We start from the raw sequence: 20,393 nt of genomic DNA on the forward strand, positions 1-20,393 counted from the left end.
GTATTAACTGAAAGGTAATCTGAAGAAAACTAAATACAGATCAGATGAATAGTTTCTATTAGATTATAAACTTACATCTGGACCTGGCCTTCGATAAACTCTGAGGGCAGGATTTTCTGGCCATGCTCGCCCCAAGGCCAGAAGATCCTGCGTGAGGTCAAAGGACCTTTGCATGATCCTGCCCATTACATTTCCTATGGTGGGTGGGGCGCAAAAATTCTACTCTGAATGTCAATGAATCATGACCACAATCTCAAAAGCTTTTCAGATACCTGCGCTGGTCTATGATTCTGGGTTGAGTTTTTATTTCAAGTTTGATTTTGACTTTAGTGTGAAATATTTGATATTTTACAGATAAAGGATTTTTTGGCATGTCTGGCATCCACATTTAAATATAACTTCTGTAAAGGATCCACTTTAGCTCAACTCTGCAATCTGACTGCTGTCCTGCCTACTCCAACTTATTTCAAAAAGCTGCAAGCAAAACCTGTAATTACTCAAAATACCAACCATCTCCAAAAGGGCATATGAATAGAAAGAAAAAGAGAGAGGCCCTATAAAAAATCTTGTCACTTTCTGTTCAATTATGATTACTTGAGGTGCTGTAGTCATCATTGCCACCGACTACACATAATTTGGATTGCGTTCATGTTTCATTCCAAATGTGTGATTTGAAGTGGAAACATGAACAACCACCATTCATTTTCAGCAAGTTAATAGCCAGCTAATATTTAGCTTCACTCCTTCTTCGATCAACTGTGAATATGTACAAAGCGAAAGGAACTGAAGTGTGACTCGTTTATTTTTATAGAGCTATTCTGCACAAGAATTGCTCACTCAAATAGTAATTTGAGTGCCTGAAAAGAGTGAAAAAAGCATTATTTCAGGTGCATCATAATTGGACAGTTTTCAGTAATTCCCATTTTCAAATTTGCATTTGACAAACACAACTGAAGTAGAAATAGTCTGCTATTTTGATTGGCAGCCATTAGACCTGGTCAGAAACAAAATAATGAACTCCTGTAGGAACCTAGAGTCTCAGTTGAGCGGTTTTCCTTTCATATTTGTTCTCAGGCCTTCTGTACATAACCAGGGGATATTTATATCAAAGATTGCCTTTTCTGCCACTTGGCAGATCAGTCAATCCGATATTGCCTGGTCGAACAGTTGTTTAGGAGGCTAAGATCAGGTGTAGTATGGTCGGCAGCCCATGGTCGGCCGCACTTGGTTGAGGTCATTGGGTTACACTGAAGCTTCATGTTTCATATGAAGCAATTTTTAAAAGCGGCATCTCGGCCTTTTGGCTAAGATGCAAATGAGCTCAAATCTTGGAGGAGGAACCTCCCCCTTCTCCAATCAGCTTGGCTCATGTAGATCAGGCCCAGGACAGGGTGATTTGGTCGCTCGCCCTGTCTTGTCAGCCTGGATCTGAAATGTCTCAACTTGTTGAGACTCTGAATTGGATTTGGTTTGATTGAATTGGAAAAGTATTTTTTTTAAAGTTGTTTAGAAGAATAAAATTGCCCCGTTACATTTAAATTCTCTGGAAGATGATGAATTGAGGCTGGGATGTTTGGTAAATCTGATGTTACTTTAAGTGCCACTTTCACATGCATTTTCAGGGAGATTGCTTTGAAGCTTATAGCAAAAAAAACCATTGTTAAGTATCTCAAGAGGACTCCATGCTATAATTGAACACCCTATTGGTAACAGTGGGAAATACACTATTTGATCCATCTGGCTGTTAACAGAATTGGAACACTGCAGGGTCTAATCCCCCGAGGAAACAAATACTAATGTCTCTGTCTGTTATATCGAATGTCTGGGATGAAGCAGTGAAACAAACTGTTATTGTTATATAATCACGTGTTAAGCGAATACCTAAAACAAGTCTCTGTAATTCTAAAATTGTATAATAAACCTCATCACTAATAATTTGAAGTAAACGAACAGCTTGACAAGAGTACAAAATTGTCTTTCAATGTAAAAGGGAGAACAGCACATTTCCTTCTAATGTAACAGCAACCTACATTTATAAAGTGCTTCTTGTGAACAAAACATCCAAAGGCACTTTACATGAATGTTTTAAGACAAAATTTGATAACAAGCCCAGAAATATTAGGACAGGTGACCGAAAGCTTGGTCAGAGAGGTGTTTCACAGAGCACCTTTAAAAGGGGGGAGAATGGGGAGGGATTTAGAGAGGCCTTGCAGAGCTTTGAGACAATAGCAGTTGCCAATAGTGAAGACATTGAAATCGGAGGAGAAATTGGAGGGGGGCACAGTGGCAAGCACTGCTGCATCACAGTGCCAGAGACCCGGGTTCAATTCTGGTCTTGGGTGACTGTGTGGAGTTTGCACAATTCTCCCCGTGTCTGTGTCGGTTTTCTTCGGGCGCTCCAGTTTCCTCTCTCAGTCCAAATCCAAAGACGTGCGGTTTAGATTGATTGGCCATGGTAAATTGCCCCTTAGTGTCAGGGGATTAGTAGTATAACTATATGGGGTTACGGTGACAGGACCTGTGTGGGACTGTTGTCAGTGCAGGCTCTGTGGGCCAAATGGCCTCCTTCGGTACTATCGGGATTCCATGATTGGATGAACAAAAGCCCAGATTTGGAAGCAGGTAGAGATCTGCAGATTGTAGGAACTGACAGAGATATTGAGGCACCATATGGGGACTTGAAGCAAAGATGAGCATTTGAAAATTGAGGCATTGTTGGATTGGAACCTCTTGCTATAGAGTCATAATGAGAGTAATGGGATATAGCACGAACTGGGACTTTGAGTGAGGATATGGGCAGCAGATCTTTTGATGAGCTCATGTTTGCTGAGGATAGAAGATAGGAACATAGTAATAGAATCGCTTTTCGTCTTTTTGGCTAAGATCAAGTGTAGTTCAGCAGTCCTGCACTTGATAGAAGTCAATGAGGTTACACTGAGGCTTCATTTGAAACAATTCTTTAAAAACGACATCTAGGCCTTTCGGCTAAGATGCAAATGGGGTCAAGCACTGGAGAGGGTGCAATGCCTCCTCCTATCTGCTTGGATCATATAGATCACACCCAAGACAGGAAGGGGCTTGTCTGTAATTTCTCACTGGTTGAGACTTGGATTGGATTTGATTAGATATAGCAAAAAAAATAGGAACACAGTAATAGAATCCAATGGAATCGTTAAATCTAGAGGTAGCAAAGACATCATTATGGATTTTAGTAGCAGATGAGGTGTGGCTGGGCATTGAGGGGAAGTTAAAGTAGTTCGATTTGCTGATGAAAATGCTATAGAATCGGAAGCTCTTACGTGATATCAGTACTATACTTGGGTAACTAGATTGTGCCCCTGTGGAAAGAGACCGTCCACTTTACATTGGGTAAACAAACATAACCGGTTTGGATACAGTAACGTGCAACTTTTAATGTGTGATTTTGCAAAGGCAATTGTGTTGTATACCTTGGAGAGTTAAAGATTAATAATCAAACTGCATTGTATTGTGCGGCAAGAAGGTTTAGAAGAGCAACAAGAAAACAGCATGGCGCCACGTAAAAATAAAAAGCAGTTTATCTTCTGCTCCAAAGATCTAGAAAAAATATTTGAGCAAGGAAATCAGTAACTAGTGTGACACTGAGCATGAGTGATTAAAGTATAACTTTAGTGGTTGGTATAAAAGGACATTGGCAGAGGGATTAAATAATTATAGTAAAGAAAGCATGTTTGGCAAGATAAGCTGTTCATAAAAATGCTCCTTCGAGGATTCAAGGAGAGATAGCTCAAGTAGTCTTGCTCGGTCGAAGTAGCTGAGGAGTGAACAACCAAGATTGTTCATGTAAACATACCGTTTTCAAAGGATCCAAGAACTGATAAATCATGGAGGTCCTATCTATAACATATACTTTTCTTGGGCACAGACTAAAGGTAAAAATACAGAGTTGCTGTATTCTCAATATTTCTGTTTATTTACAGTGTATTGCCATTTGTATTGATATCAAAAGGAATATGGTTTTTCAACAAATTAGTAAGGACGCTCAATTGAGAAAGCAAAAACACTCTTTGTATATATTATAGACCTGTGCTGTATAGAAATATTGTCAGGTCCAGGTACTCCATCATCAAGAGTTTCATGTGTTCTATACGTGTTGTTGTGAACCATAGAAGTCAGCCAAAATAAAAGCAAATTACTGCGGATGCTGGAGTCTGAACCAAAAGCAGAACATGCTGGAAAGTCTCAGCAGGTCTTGTCGTACATGTGGAGAGAGAATAGAGCTGGATGAACTATTCTCTCTCCACAGATGAGGTTAATCAACAGTTGCTCCAAAATGGAGTGGCAATGAAAAAATAGCTATTGCATTGTAACTGCAATAGTGATTCATTTAATGCTCATCAAGCCACTAATGAGTGGATGATTTAATCACTAAAAGTGGAAAGACTTTCCAATCCAAAAGTTTTCTGTGCAATTCTTGGTGAAAGCATCTTAACTATAAGAGAGAACAGCTGGTTAAATAATAACATTCTGCTGCCCATAGAGCCTCCTGTTGTTCTTAGTATTTGGTACAATCACTGAGCTGTCAGGATTCACATCTTTAACTGATGGAACAGACATTCAGTAAAATAGATTGCATGTGCATACTGCAGTCAAGCAAATGGTGCAAAGTACCATTTTACATTAACTTCTGTTGGTTGTGAAAAAAATCCTGGTCGCTGCTGTCTGCTGAATGAGAGTTCAATTCCATGGCAGTCAGTTGTTTCATGAACAATTGGTGGCTTGAAGAGTAGAAGGAAGGAGGAAAACAAGGCCTCTGTAATGACATCAATGAGGCCCATGAGGTTGGCCTCTTGGAGTTTGAACTCCCTGATTGAGATCATAATTGCCTGCCGAGTCAGGGAGCCTCACCTGTATGTAAGTGTGTGTGTGTCAGGTCCACTGGCTCTTGTGACTCTGACTTTGCACCTGAAGCACTCTGCAAGTAGAATTGCATTTGTAAATAAAAGGAATCTGGTGAAGGGACATCAGCCTCTGAGGAGTTATTTCAGCCTCTTTGTAATTCACCAATAAAAAGTTTTAAAACCAAGCCAATACCTACTTAGTAATTTGACACCCAAAATTCAGAAAGTATGTAGCACCAAACGTCACTTTTGGTGATTTGACCAGACTGACTCGTGAATAAAATCTAAAGGTATAGATCTGGAACTGGGTGTGATAATTCTTTCCATTCTACTTCAGAGAATTCTGCAAACTAATGCCTTATTGCATAGCATATCCTGAACTTGTGCAGCTTGAAGGTTACTAGCAGTCTTTAGAGTGCATATTCTTCAATCATTTGCACGGAGGTCTGTTTTTGCTACCCAACTTGAATTGCTCTGGAGAAGTTTGTGAATGATCGGCCTGCTTGAATTCAACTGAGTTGCTTGCTAGGCCATCTCAGAGGGCACATGAGAGTCAACCTCACTGCTGTGGATCTCCATCAACACATAAAGCAGATCCACTCAAGGATGACAGATTTCCTTTCCTAAAGAACATTAATGATCGCGATATTTTTTTTTAAAGAAAATCTGATTATCCTAGTTTCTAATTTCAGATTTATTTAAATACATTCAAATTCCCAAGCTACCTTGATTGGATTTGAACTCATGATTATACATCAGGAGTTGCGACCTCTGAATTACTAATCTAGTAATATATGCTACCATATCCCTGCACTGTCATATGTATGCCAGTTAATCGCCATAGAATCACAGAACAGAGAAGGAAGTCATTTGGCCCAATGTACATGTGCTGGCCAAAAAAGCAAAAACCAACTAAATCACGCTTTCCATTCTGGGCGGTAACTGTAGATTTATCCAAGTACTTTATTTTAGACTGAATTGTCGGTTTATCACCTCGAGCAGTCAGCTTCAGGTCCTTTGGGTGAACAAATTTCTCCAACTACTCTCATCCGATTACTAATTACTTAAAATCCCCCCCCCCCCCACCCACCCACCCCAGTTAATGACTACTCTGAAGCAAATCCAATTTTTGTTAATTTGTGGAATGTATATAAGAATATATATATTGATACTCTCTACACTTCTCGCTGCCTCGGAAAAGCAGCCAACAGAATTAAGGACCCCACGTACCCCGGATATAGTATCTTCCACCTTCTTCCATTGGGAAAAAGATACAAACGTCTGAGGGCACATACCAACCAACTCAAGAACAGCTTCTTCTCTGCTGCCATCAGACTTTTGAATGGACCAACTCTCACAATAAGTTGATCTTTCTCGACACCCTAGCTATAACTGTAATACTACGTTCTGCACTCTCTCCTTTCCTTCTCTATGAACAGTATGCTTTGTCTGTATAGTGAGCAAGAAACAATACTTTTCACTGTATACTAATACATGTGACAATAATAAACCAAATCAAAGAAATTGAACTGAATCTTTGGAAATGAATGCTCAGGTACTATGTCTTGTTATCTATGTTACATACTTTGGAGACATGGACCACAAACAAAGAGACTACTGATAAGCCAAATGCATTTGAGAGATGGAAAGATCGGAGGATGTTTTGTATTGACAGAAAAATTAAATGAGGAAGGACTGGAAATGGCTGGAGAAAAGAGGAATTTTGTTCATAACATCATAGAGGAAGGACGGAGACAATTACAAGATGATCAACGGAAGCAGAGGAGAAAATGGATTACCGAATATAACGGACTGGACGCAGTTGGCCACCGTGGCATGTGTAAGGGCAGTACATGATGTGGCTTGTGCTACCAAATAAACCTGTTGGACTTTAACCTGGTGTTGTGAGACTTCTTACTGTGCTTACCCCAGTCCAACGCCGGCATCTCCACATCAGTACATGACAGCCAGAGGTGGAGATCCAGGGCAGTCAAGCTACTGAGAAGAAAATTGCACTTATGAAGGAATCATCAGATTACCCTCGATAAGGTAATGGTGAACTGCCTCCTTAAACTTCTGCAGTCTATGTGATGGAAGTATATCCACAGTGCTTCTATTTCTGTCGAGGTTTGATACTAGGCCATTTCAGAGGCAACCAGACTGCTTCGTTTCTGGAATCACTTAGATAAGTGAGTAAGTAAAGATGACAGGTTTTCTTCCTGAATGACATTATTGAACCTTTTTTCAAAAGCCAATCCAGTAATTTCATGATTACATTAATGAGACAAGCATTTTAATCCAGATGTATTAATTAACCAAATTTAAATTCCCCCAACTGCTGTGGTGGGATTTGAATTCATATTTCAGGAGCATTAGTCCAGACCTCTGGATACTAGCCTAATGACATTACTACTATGTTAACATCCCCCTATCCACTCATCGAGAATGTTCATAATTTTATAAACTTCAATATAATCTCCCCACAGGCTCCTCCGTTCCGTAAGAAAACAACACAACCCATCAATCTAGCCAATCTTTCATAACTGGCAAAATTTCCAATCCTGACAACACCCTTGTAAATCTCCTTTGTATGCTCTGCCAGAACTGCATACAGTAGTGTCCTAACTAGTATTTTGTACAGTTCCAGCATAACCTCTCTGCTATTACATAATAATTCCTTGGCAAATAAAGGAAAGAATCCTAAATACTCATTACCTTGGGCAATATGTGAACAAACACTCCACATACACCCTGTTCCTCTGTACTTCTCTCAATGATAATGTGTGTTTTAGGGATGACAGCATGATGTCTTCAGAAGGGAAGTGTGTCATGCGATCCAGTCTTAGCTTCACTTTTGCCTCTGAGCAAAGCACACATGCATACAGCCCTGCTGCGGATGTCTTCAAGCTCTCTACCTATGTACAAATGTTCTCATAGGTGTGGTCTAAATGAATGAACTAACAATGACTTTTGAGCAAGTGGTGCCTATATTGTTACAACAATACAGCAGTAGCCAATCCATTGTGTATTCTTTTACCTTGTCTTTCCCAAATGCATTACCTCACACTTATCCAGATTGAATTCCATTCATTACTTTTCTGCCCACTTGATATCTTCTTGCAGTCTATAGCTTTCACCACATGGCTATTTCTTGTATCATCTACAAACTTCTTAATTATGTCTTCCATATTTATGTAAATGTCATTGTGTGGGAGAGGAGAATGGAACTCAGCAAGGGGCTGGCCAGGTGGCCACGGAAATTAGCATATCAGCAGCAGCACCCTCATTGCAGAATGGCTGTCTCTGCATATACACGAAATAGTCTGCACAGACAGAAAAGATGTTTCACTATATCTATCAACAGGACACAGCTGAATATCCTTGCTAACAGCACCAAAATTGTAATAAAGACATGATTAAGTGACTGTTGTCTGAACAGACATTTCATCCATCTACCACTAAAGATGATGACATTACGCAATTAAACTGTTATGTCTCGGGTCTACCTCTTTGTATCATATGTAAATAATTTACCGGTGTGCATGACTAGAAACAATTATCTTAACTAGAAGTTGTAAAATATGCCCTATAAAAGGTGCTAACTGTACATAATGTGGTAATATAATCAGGGCCTAGTTTTAAGGCTGATTAAATTGGATATCCTAAATTAAAGAATTGGGCATATTAAAATCAAACCTCGGGCAGGCCAATTGTACAAATACACAAAGATGTCTGGGCCTAACCCATCAATCACCCAAAGGTCGTTGCACTCTACTGATATTTAGCAGGAGATCATTGCACCCCATTGAAATGCACCAGCCTATTGTTAGAAGCCCAGATTGGGCCAGACTTTCTGTCATCGAGAGTTCCTGCAGTTACCTTATCTGATAAGGGGTTATACATAAGCAACAGCCTGGAGATGGACACCTGGGGGCGGACCCTGGTGTCCAGTCAGTCCACTGGGTATTGGAACCCCCTCCTGGGACCTCATTGGCCAGAAGCCAAAGAAGTTTCTGGAAAGGCAAGCAGACAGGGGGATAAAGGGACACATTTCAGACACACCAGCTGCGAAGACTCGATGAGGGAGGCGACCTTGACCATTCGGAAGACTGACCAGAGAAGGAAGGAAGGAAGAAGCTGCCATCGAGACTCACCTTCGTGATGACAGACCAGAGGGACTCAGAGAATCGGGCCTGTAGTTTAACCAAACCATCTTAACGGGTAGTATACTTGAATCTGGGGTATCCTCTTGTTTTATGTGGGTAATTTAAGGGTTAATAGTGTTATTATTAATAAACTTGTTGAACCTTTACTTGTGTTTGTCCTTTGTCCATCTTGCAAATAAGGGCACCGGGGTAAAACCTTGGAGTAAGCAAACTGGTTGAAAGTATCTGAGAATTTACAGGTACAACAATAATTGGACAGGGCAGACTGAAGAAGCCTTAGGAATTCTTCAGTTTTCCTCTCCTTATCGATAAGGAGGTAATAAAGAATCCATCACTCGCGAACGCTGTGCCCGAATATCTTTTAGCTCCGAAAAGGACCGAGTACTCAGTCCCACAGAATCCCACTGGAAACAGCCTTCCAGTCATAGAGATCAAACATTGCCCTTTGCTTCTTGGTGCTGAGCCAATTTTGGATCTAAACTTCCCAATTTCCCTTGAATTACAAGCGTTTGCTACTTTTCTGATGAGTTTTCCATATGGGAACTTTCAAAAGATTGAATAAAATCTATGCACGTTACATCAAATGCACAATCCTCATCGGCCCATGAGCGCTGTTATTGCTTCAAAAAAAATACAATCAATTTCTCCCTCAATGTCAGTAAAACAATGGAGTTAGTCATTGACTCCAGGAAACGTAGTGGAGGACTTGCCCCTGTCTACTTCAACGGGGATGGAGTGGAAATGGTCGAAAGCTTCAAGTTTCTTGGTGTCCAGGTCACGAACAACCTGTCCCAGTCCCTCCACGCCGATGCTATAGTTAAGAAAACCCACCAGCGCCGCTACTTTCTCAGGAGACATATTGTTAAACTTAGTCCAGTGTTAAGAAGATTCCTTTGTTCAGTGTTCAGGCAAGTCTTTGATCTGGAGAGCAGCTGGGAATGGTGTTTCTTGGCAAGCAAAGAGACACATGAGCAAGTTATCAAGAGAAGGGTCTGTGGAAGTAGTTAGCCTCAATTGTTAACCATACACCAGTGCTTTCATGTGAACATTTTATCCTTCTAAGTTCACTGCAAATCAACAGCTTTTCGAACACAATGTTTACAATATCCACTCTGTGTGCAAGTGCTTATGGAAGTATACATTATCTTCTCCACATTTGGGAGGGTTCAAATAATAAAACTCTCAATCTTACAGCATTGTCAGACAAAGTCTTGGCAGAGTGGTTTTGTCTTTGAGAAGACTTTTAAGTCAGTTAGCCCCAAAACTCTTTAGATCCGACAAAATACTTTTTGAAGAGCAGTTACTGCTATAATGGGAGAAAAATGAGAATCAGTGCATGATTTTTTGGGGGAAATGGGATGATGCTGTCAGACTAACAATGAGCGCATCAGAGTTCACCATTATGAAGGAGTAAATCAGACAGCAACTCCGAATGCCCACATGCGTAAAGGTAGAAATCAATAAGTTGCTGACTGATTTTTTGAAATTCTTTTGAAACGTGGGTGTCGCTGGCTAGGTCAGAATTCTTATTGCCCATCCCTGATTGCCCGCCACAAGGTGGTGGTGATGAACCATCTCCTTGAACCGTTGCCGTCCATGTGGTGTAGATACACCCACCGTGCTGTTTGTGAGGGAGTTCCAGGATTTTGACCCAGCAACACTGAAGGAACCGTGATATATTTCCAAGTCAGGATGATGAGTTGCATTCAGGTGTTGGTGTTCCCACGTGCTTCTGCCCTGGTGCCTCTGGATAGAAGCCGTAAGCTTGGAAGGTTGAAGGAACCTTGGTGAGTTGCTGCAGTGCATCCTGTAAATGGTTCACACTGCTGCCACCGTCAATGGTGGAGGAAGTGGATGTTTATTGCGATAGGTAGTGTCCAAGCGGGCTGCTTTATCCTGGACAGGGTTGAGCTTCCTGAATGCTAAGGGAGTTGCAATCATCCAGGCAGGGATAAAGTACTCCATCAGACTCCTGACTTGCGGCTGATAGATGGTAAACAGGCTTTGGGGAGTCAGGAGGTGAATTACTCACCACAGCTGACCAGCTCTTGTGGCCATAGTATCTATATGGCTTGTCCAGCTCAGTTTCTGGTCAATGGTAATCCCGTAGGACGTTGATAGTGGGAGGTTTAGCAATGGAAATTTGGGTTAGATTCTCTCTTTGTGGAAAGGCCTGGCACTTGTGTTACTTAAGTAAGAGTTTTAACAACACCAGGTTAAAGTCCAACAGGTTTATTTGGTAGCAAACACCATTAGCTTTCGGAGCGCTGCTCCTTCGTCAGATGGAGTGGAAATGGACATGGACAAATGGACATTTCCACTCCATCGGATGAAGGAGCAGCGCTCCGAAAGCTAATGGTGTTTGCTACCAAATAAACCTGTTGGACTTTAACCTGTTGTTAAAACACTTACTGTGTTCACCCCAGTCCAACGTCGGCATCTCCACATCATGACTTGTGTTACTTGCCAGGGGGAGGCAGTAACAGATCCCTGGTGGTAGGGGGATGAGACACGCGATATCCGGGGTGGAGGTGACTGGCAGATCTCTGCTGTCAGCTGATGGCTTTCCAGCAAGCTTAGGCCCCACCCCCACCGGCAGAAAACAAATTTAACAAGAGTTTTTGCAGTGTGGCATGACATTGGGCTTGTGGCCTCACCTGAAAAACTGATCTGAAACTCTTCCATTTTCATGCTCATTCGGGACTTAGAATTTTTCTGGTAAGGTTGCCACCAAACACTCTGGATTTCAATTTGGAAGCTGAAAAGTCTGCAAGCATTATTTTCAAAATAGTTTGTTATTATAGAAGGGCAGCCAATAACCACAGGAAAGTTTTGCTGCATTTTAGTGATCTGTGAGTGTGACATTCTTACGGGTTTATTTGGTCGCACAAGCCACAAGCTTTCCGAGCGCTGCTCCTTCATCAGGTGAGTGGGAGTTCTGTTCACAAACAGGGCATATAAAGACACAAACTCAATTTACAAAATAATGGTTGGAATGCGAGTCTTTACAGGTAATCAAGTCTTAAAGGTACAAACAATGTGAGTGGAGAGGGTTAAGCACAGGTTAAAGAGATGTGTATTGTCTCCAGCCAGGACAGGTAGTGAGATTTTGCAAGCCCAGGCAAGTCGTGGGGGTTACAGATAGTGTGACATGAATCCAAGATCCCGGTTGAGGCCGTCCTCATGTGTCCGGAACTTGGCTATCAGTTTCTGCTCAGCGATTCTGCGTTGTCGTGAAGGCCGCCTTGGAGAACGCTTACCCGAAGATCAGAGGCTGAATGCCCGTGACTGCTGAAGTGTTCCCCAACAAGAGGAGAACACTCCAGACTGGTGATCGTCGAGTGGTGTTCATTCATCTATTGACATAACGTCTGCATGGTCTCCCCAATGTACCATGCCTCGGGACACCCTTTCCTGCAGCGTATCAGGTAGACAACATCTTCAAGGCTCCGGAGAAGATGTCGTAGCTTCTCCGCTCTGGGGAAGTACTGGACGACGAAGGGTACTCTGTCCACTGTGTCCTGTGTTTGTTTTCTGAGGAGGTTGGTGCAGTTTTTCGCTGTGGCGCGTCAGAACTGTCAATCGATGAGTTGAGCGCCATATCCTGTTCTTATGAGGGCATCTTTCAGCCTCATTGTACATGATGAGGCCCGAGGCATGGTACATTGGGGAAATGTATCATGATCCATTCAGCCTCTGATCTTCGGGTAAGCATTCTCCAAGGCAGCCTTCACGACACATGACAACCAGAGTGGCTGAGCAGAGACTGATAGCCAAGTTCCGGACACATGAGGACGGCCTCAACCGGGATCTTGGGTTCATGTCACACTATCTGTAACCCCCATAACGACTTGCCTGGGCTTGCAAAATCTCACTACCTGTCCTGCCTGGAGACAATACACATCTCTTTAACCTGTGCTTAACCCTCTCTCCACTCACATTGTCTGTACCTATGAGACTTGACTACCTGTAAAGACTCGCATTCCAACCATTGTTTTGTAAAATTGAGTTTGTGTCTTTATATGCCCTGGTTGTGAACAGAACTCCCACTCACCTGATTAAGGAGCAGCGCTCAGAAAGCTGGTGGCTTGTGCTACTAAATAAACCTGTTGGACTTTAACCTGGTGTTGCGAGACTCCTTACTGTGCTTATCCCAGTCCAACGCCAGCATCTCCACATTGTGACATTCTTACCATTCTTCCAACAAATATTCTCTCTTTCATTTATTGTGCCTGCATCTTTATTGAATATAGTCTTTTAACTTATATTCCTGGTTTAGGTCTGCCTCTGCAATGGTTCTTCAATCTGATAGGTTGAGGAGAAACATTGCCACTTGACATTTTCATATTGACACCAGATCCCCTCTACAGGGTCCGCTGGCATCCTGGAGTCCTAATGATTGGACATCAATGAGGCACTGCAGACCTTCAGCAGCAGAAGAACCACATTCAGCCACAACCTAGAGCCTCATGGTCCAGCCTGGTCCTCATTGAGCCAGCCAACCAGGAGATTAATCCTGATTCAGTGAGGAGTCCAGGTGCAGCACCAGATACATCTAAAAATGAGATTCAAATCTGATGGAGTTGTAACATAGAACTAGAGGAATGCTGAACATTGAAAGACATCTTAAAACCAGTGCATCAGATCTAGGTTCTGCAGCCCTGCCAGATCCGTTGCGGATAGTGGGAGCCAGCTAAATACTAAGTAGAGGAGGAGGCTCCACAAATAAAGGTAAGGGTAAAGTCGCCATAGTCCCAGCTGGCCATGGGCTGCTCTCTCCTTTGAGGGGGGAGAACTGCCTAGTGGCAATTTAACCTGAGATCGCCATGCCTCAGGCGAGGGGCAAGGCTGAGTAGATGGAGCCTTCATGAATAACGTCAGCTGGTACAGGAATTGAACCCATGCTATTGGCGGTGTCACTATGTATCACTAACCACTGGTCCAGCCAACTGAGCTCCAACATACACATCCTTAATGGTGGGGGAAGTCCAGCACATCGGTACAAAGAATAAGGCTGAAAAATATGCAACTATCTTCAGCCAAAAGTGCTGAGTCGATGATCCATCTCAACCTCTTTTGAAGATCCCCAATAGCACAACTATTAATCTTCAGTCAACTTGATTCATTTCATGCGATATCAAGATACAGCAAAGGCAACAGACCCTGACAACATCTGGCAAGTTTATTGGAACTTGTGTCCCAGAACTAGCGGTACTGCTAACCAAACTGCTCAGGTACAATAACAACACATGCATCTACCTGACAATGTGGAAAATTGTCCAGGTCCACCTTGTCCACAAATCTAACAAGGCCAATTACCGCCCCTTGATCAGCAGCATAGTGATAGAAGATGTTCCCATCAGTACAGTCAAGAGGCACTGCCAAGGCAATAACTGATTCACTGATGCTCAGTTCGGGTTCCATGAGTGGCACTTGGCACCGAACCTTGTTACAGTCTTGGTACAAACATGGAGATGAAAATGCAGCCCTCTGGAGTCGAGAACTCCAGAATTTCATGACCCTCTGGAAAAATAAATTCCTCCCCATCTGTCTCAGGTGGGTGCCCCCTATTCCCCCTTGTTCATAGGTTCCAATTGAAGAGAGCAGTCGCCCTCCCAGAGGAGCCAGCAGCAGAACTACTAATGTTCAGAGAAAATCCAACCCAACTCCACCAGCGTGTTCTTTTTGCACCAAATTATTGGTTCATTTTTATCACCTTTGAAAAACAGGATATTATCTTCAATTTGTGTACAGGTCTGACATGGTGAGGAGTGATAACATTAGATAAAGGCTCAAAAGATACATATACTGATTTCATTTTTAAGGGTCAGACAGGACCATGCAACAAACAAAGAAAAATATTGTAAAAATGGATCACTTTTACATTTTGGTTCAAACTACAAGCAAATCATTAGAATCCCTACAAGTGCAGAAGGAGGTCATTCGGCTCATCAATTTTGCACCCACAACAATCCCACCCAGGCCCTACCACTGTAACTCCACCTATTAATGCTGCTAAACTCCCCTGCCACCTGACACTAAGGGGCAATTTGACATGGCCAATCAATCTAACGCGCATATCTTGGGACCAGTGGCTCACAACGTTAATTGTTAACATTTGGAAACTCACTGAACATGACAGATTTTCCATCTTAAAACCACACATTTCACTATATGGTAATGATTCAGGAAGTTTATTGGCAATTGCTATTCAGCCTGTCGCTCTTGTCGAAGATCATGCAGTTGTGAAGTATTTTTCATATTTCCACATTGAGTGCTTCTATGTTCAGATAGTTTTGCATTGTGGTTTACTTCTTCAAGCACAAAACCAATGAAAAGTGATGACAATGCCTTGACAGCAGATCATGTGACACTGCTCTTATATGTCGAAGATCTGCTCTGATGGAAGCATCACTACAATATTACAATATATTGAGGAGGTCTAAGCCAAACCTGCAGTGAGTTTTCTTACCTTTACATACTGGCCTATGATCACTCCACGCTGCAAACACTTCAGCAATGGTCTGGCATGTGATACTTTTGGCTCCTTGCAGAACGAAGTCTTCATCGCACGTAAACTGTACTGCTGCTCCAAGACTTTAGAAAGAAATGGTGAGTAAAGTGTTAACTTTCTTGTCTCAATACACAAGGAATAATTGTGTAATTAAAATAAACAGTGGGTATCAAAACTGAAGATTATTCCAGAAACCAAATTTACAACTTACTGAGCAAAAAAAAAACCCATTGTAAACAGTTTAAATATATAATTGATAATTGAACTTCAAAATATACAAATGCGAGGTAGTATATTTTGGTGGACAGAATAAGGAAGATATATGCTTCTTGGAAAGGAAGGCCCAGATTTTCTTGATGAACAGCTTCTGTACCATGGTGAAAATGCAAACCCTGTCCCTGAAAAACAGCACTTCCCACTTTTGTAGGAGCGGGAATGGGGGAAGTTTGTGCTGCGCATATACAAAGTTCATGCAGGCAGATGGCCACATAAACCAACAGCTGCCTCCATTCAAGTCAGATTTTGGTAGCCCAGGAGTGTGGAATGTGTGCAGAGTAGTGCATTTCAATAACCAATCTTTGTAGCACAATGGGGCATGAATGGCTGGAGAATTCCAGCCATCGTTCAGTATTTTTCTGACAATGTGTGCGTTGTGCATTTCTCTGGAGAGCCAGCATACCTCTTTGGATCCAGCCCCAGGACACCATTGGAGGAGGTGAGGTGCCATTCCAAGTTGTTAAAAGTTGGCATGAATGTACACAAAAAGTGCATCGATCCATAACTGACAGGTTCGTAGCAACTATCAGACCAGTCAGATCTGTCAAAATTGTCAATAGGACCTATCAAAAACACCTGCCAAAAGGTTGGCATGGAGGATATAGGGGCATATGCAGGGTATGAGATGGCATGGATGGGGAATGGGTGCGAGGGGTCAGGGCTAATGGGATGTTTCATGTTTTATTTGTCCTTAAAAAGTTTGGTCACAATGCCGAAGCCCTGAGGCAGTCCTTCTGCCCAGGCCACCTCCATACCCACATCCTCTCCACCACTTCCAGGATAACCCACCAGCCCAGTCCCCCCCGGATCAAAAATCTAACATCCAGCCAGCCATATTTTAAAAAGTTAGGCTTGTGGAGCCTGTAATTCACCCAACTTTGAGCATCTGACCCACAGATGAAAATTCAGACCTAACTATCTAAATGGAGTTGAGAACAGAGGAATTTGAAGTGCAAATACATAACTCACTAAAAGTCGTGATGTGGGTTAGTAAGGCCATGGAAAAATCCCACCAAATCACAGGGTTTATTTCTTGAGGGGTAGAAATGGAAAGCAAAGAAGGCATGTTAAACTTGTAAATTAACTTGGCTAAACTTCACTTCGGGCTCTGAATGGTTCTGGTTTCCATATTGTAAAATGACATGGAATGATGTAAGAACTGTGGGGTTACACCTGTCAGAAAAATACTGAACGATGGCTGGAATTCACCAGCCATTCATGCCCCATCTCCACTGCCAGTGAGAATAGAGAACGTGACGCTCAGCCAAATCTCCGTTCACTGCAGCGGGATCGGAAAATCCCAGCTGTGGGCGACGTGAGAAAATCTGGCCCTTGGTTCTTTTCTCTGGGAGAGAGAAGGACGAGGGGTGACCTATGTGGGTTCATTAAAATGATGCAAGGGCCCGACAGATAGATGTAGAGGTGGTAGTGAGAAATTAAGTTTATTTGTACATGTTCTTTGGGTGGTGCCATGAGTGCCCTGAGAAATCCAAAATAGCATGTGTGGGGCATTCACCTGGGCAAATTGTGCTACAAAGATTGGTTATTAATGTGTGTACAGCAAATGTCTGCAATTATAGGAAGAGCAAACAGATCATGGTGCCAATCCGTATGTTACATTGATCTGAAGCAAGCACTGTTGGGAGTATACCACTAACAAATGCCTAGTCATAAGCTTGCACAGCTGAACATGCATTCAGCAGCAAGGAGGAACCTGCCGCCACCAGTGCTATGTAAAATTATTAGCCAGTTACAGGCTGGTTGTAAGTTAATTTATTCCAGCAATTACTATGTTCTTTCAAGTAATTGATGTTTCCCATCGTTGGTTGAAGCTACAAAGGTATTCAGAGTGTGGTATGACAGATGCTGAAGAACGTTTTGGTGACTTCAAGGCTTCTGCACAAACTAGTTGTTCCCAGGCACGGGTGCAATAGTCGGTATCCTCTTGGAATACAGGGCAATCTGCTGGGAGAATGCGGCTCTTAGAAATAAGCCACATCCAACGAGGGTGTTCAAGGAGCAAGACTTTGATTTTTATTTCAGCAAGGAGAAACGTGAGAGACACCTGTGGATCAGAAAGGACGTCCTCTCCAAAATACGCCACAGTTGCAGCGACAATAGTAACCTCAGGGTAGGGCAACACTATCTTGTCAGTCACCATGAAGCAGACCTCGTTCTTGGCTGGTGATAGAGGGAGTAATTTGTAAATGTTTGCAAATCCCCATCCACTCTTGTGTCAGGGTCAGCATTGTCCAAAAAGTGAAAACAGCAAGGAAAGCCAGGCATTTGGTTTAAAAAAAACAAAGAGGAGTGCTGAGAGGCCAGTTTAAAGCAGGGAGGAGAGGTGTGCAGAGTCAGAACTGCATTTGGTAACAGAAATTGAGGTGGGACATCAAAAAACAAGTTGATTGGTTGGTGGGTATTGATTCTTAGGGACAGAGTCTCAATGGCTTGAAGATTAAAAACAATAAAACTGTTAAGTATTATAGTAAGGAACAAGTTAGTAGTCAGAAACATAGAATCCATACAGAGCACAAGGAGGCCATTCAACCCATCGAGCCTGCACCAACAAGGATCCCAACCAGCCCTATCCCCATAACACCACGTATTTACCCTGCTAATATTTCTGACACTTAGGGACAATTTAGCATGGCCAATCAACCACACACCTTTGGAGTTGGTGAATATTATCTTATATTTTTAAGTCAGGTTTATCACAACTACTTTACTACATTAAGTATGAAGATTTATCACTACTCATAAGGTTTACTAAGAGTAGTCAGGTGTATTGTTATTGGTAACGGTTTTTATTTCAGCAGTAGCATTGGAACCTAATAAATAAAGAAATGACAGGACTGATCCGACATCAAGAGTGCGCATCCAGTGCAATGAGGGAACTCCAGGATGCTTCCCACGCCTGCACAATCACATGTGCAGGAATTGTCATCACTTACAGTAGCTTGAGCTCTGGTTTAAAAATTTGAGCAACAGCTGGTGTTACTGCAGTTGTGAGGCTGAGAGCTACATGGATAGCACATTCATGAAAGTGGTGGCCCCACACCTTAAAAGTATGCAGAAAGGGAACTGTAGATCACCAAGCAGTCAATAGAAAAATATAAGTCATACAGGAGTGCCCCGAGTGCATCCCACTCTTCAACCAGTATTCAGTTCTAAATATTGATCAGAATGATGGTTCATCTGGGGAAGTGCAGGCAAAGCCAAGGCCATGTCGCCATTGGTAGATCAGCTACACAGCAGGGAACAAGGAAGTCTGGAAGAACAATTGTGATAGGGAAACAGACCAAGTGTGGAAAGGAACAAAGAACAACCAAAGTAAGAAAAATTAACTGGGAGAAAGCCAGCTTCAATGGGGGAAGAATGGATCTGGGTCAAATAAATTGGAATCAAAGACTGGCAGGAAAAGTTGTCAAATGAGAGAGTGTTTGGGTACAGTCAAGGTATATTACCTCAAAAGGGAAAGGTAGAACAACCAAATCCAAGCTTCCCAGATGACATAGGAGATAGAAATTAAGATAAAGAAGGAAAAGTGGGCTTATGATAGGTGTCAGTGGAAAATACAATTGAAAACCTAATTGAATATAAAAGGATCAATGGGGAGCTGAAGAAGCAAATAAGAGAAGCAAAGAGGGAGTACAAAAAGTTTTGAAATTTATTTATTAGTGTCACAAGTAGACTTACATTAACAATGCAATGAGGTTACTGTGAAAATCCTCAGGTCGTCACACTCTGGCGCCTGCTGGGGTACACCGAGGGAGAATTTAGCATGGCCAATGCACCTAACCAGCACGGCTTTGGACTATGGGAGGAAACCGGAGCGTCCAAAGGAAACGCACGCAGACACGCAGAATGTGCAAACTCCACCCAATCCAAGTCCCTGGCACTGTGAGGCAGCAGTGCTAACCACCGTCAGGTAACATAACCAATGGCAAGTAACTAAAAAAGGGAATTCTAAAGCCTTCTGGAAGCAAAAAAGTAATAAAAAACATGGCTAAAGGAGTAGGGTCACAAGGGACCAAAAACGGTTTTATGCATGGAAGCAGAGGGAATCGCTGAGCTATTAAATAAATATTTTGTATCTATCTTTACCAAGGAAGATGTTACATAGGCCATGTTGACAGAAAGATAATTTAGACACTCAAAAGAGTTTGAAATTGAAAAGGAGGTATTGGAGAGGTTATCTACACTTAAAGTTGATAAGACACCAGGATCAGATGAGATGCATACAACAGGAGAGTGGAAGCTTCAGAGGCACTAGCCACAAATTTGCAGTTTTTTAGACTTAGGGTTGGACCCAGAGGACTGGAAAATTGCAAATGCTATACCCTTGCCCAAATAAAACGGCTAAAGCTAAGCTTAGCAACTATAAGCCAGTCAACTTAACTTCAATGATGGGGAAACTTCTAGAAACAAAAATTTGGGCAAAATTAAATAGTCGAATGGACATATGCAGGTAAATTAAGGAAAGTCAGCATGGATTTCTTAAGGGAAAACATGTTTAACAAACTTACTTCAGTTTTTTGATGACATAACAGAGGG

The 20,393-nt window shown here is 42.2% G+C and overlaps 1 protein-coding gene across 1 annotated transcript in view; it reads right to left on the reverse strand.

The window, feature by feature from the left end:
* The window catches only part of csmd3b (CUB and Sushi multiple domains 3b), a 1,683,329-nt gene that overhangs the window by 675,980 nt on the left and 986,956 nt on the right, over positions 1 to 20,393 (reverse strand). Inside the window, exon 9 of the mRNA XM_078215503.1 lies at positions 15,519 to 15,643. Within this exon, the coding sequence (XP_078071629.1) occupies positions 15,519 to 15,643 (125 nt within the window). The remainder of the gene's footprint in view (positions 1 to 15,518; positions 15,644 to 20,393) is intronic.

This window comes from Mustelus asterias, chromosome 7 (genome assembly GCF_964213995.1).
Source record: "Mustelus asterias chromosome 7, sMusAst1.hap1.1, whole genome shotgun sequence".
In the NCBI taxonomy this organism is placed as follows: Eukaryota; Metazoa; Chordata; class Chondrichthyes; order Carcharhiniformes; family Triakidae; genus Mustelus; species Mustelus asterias.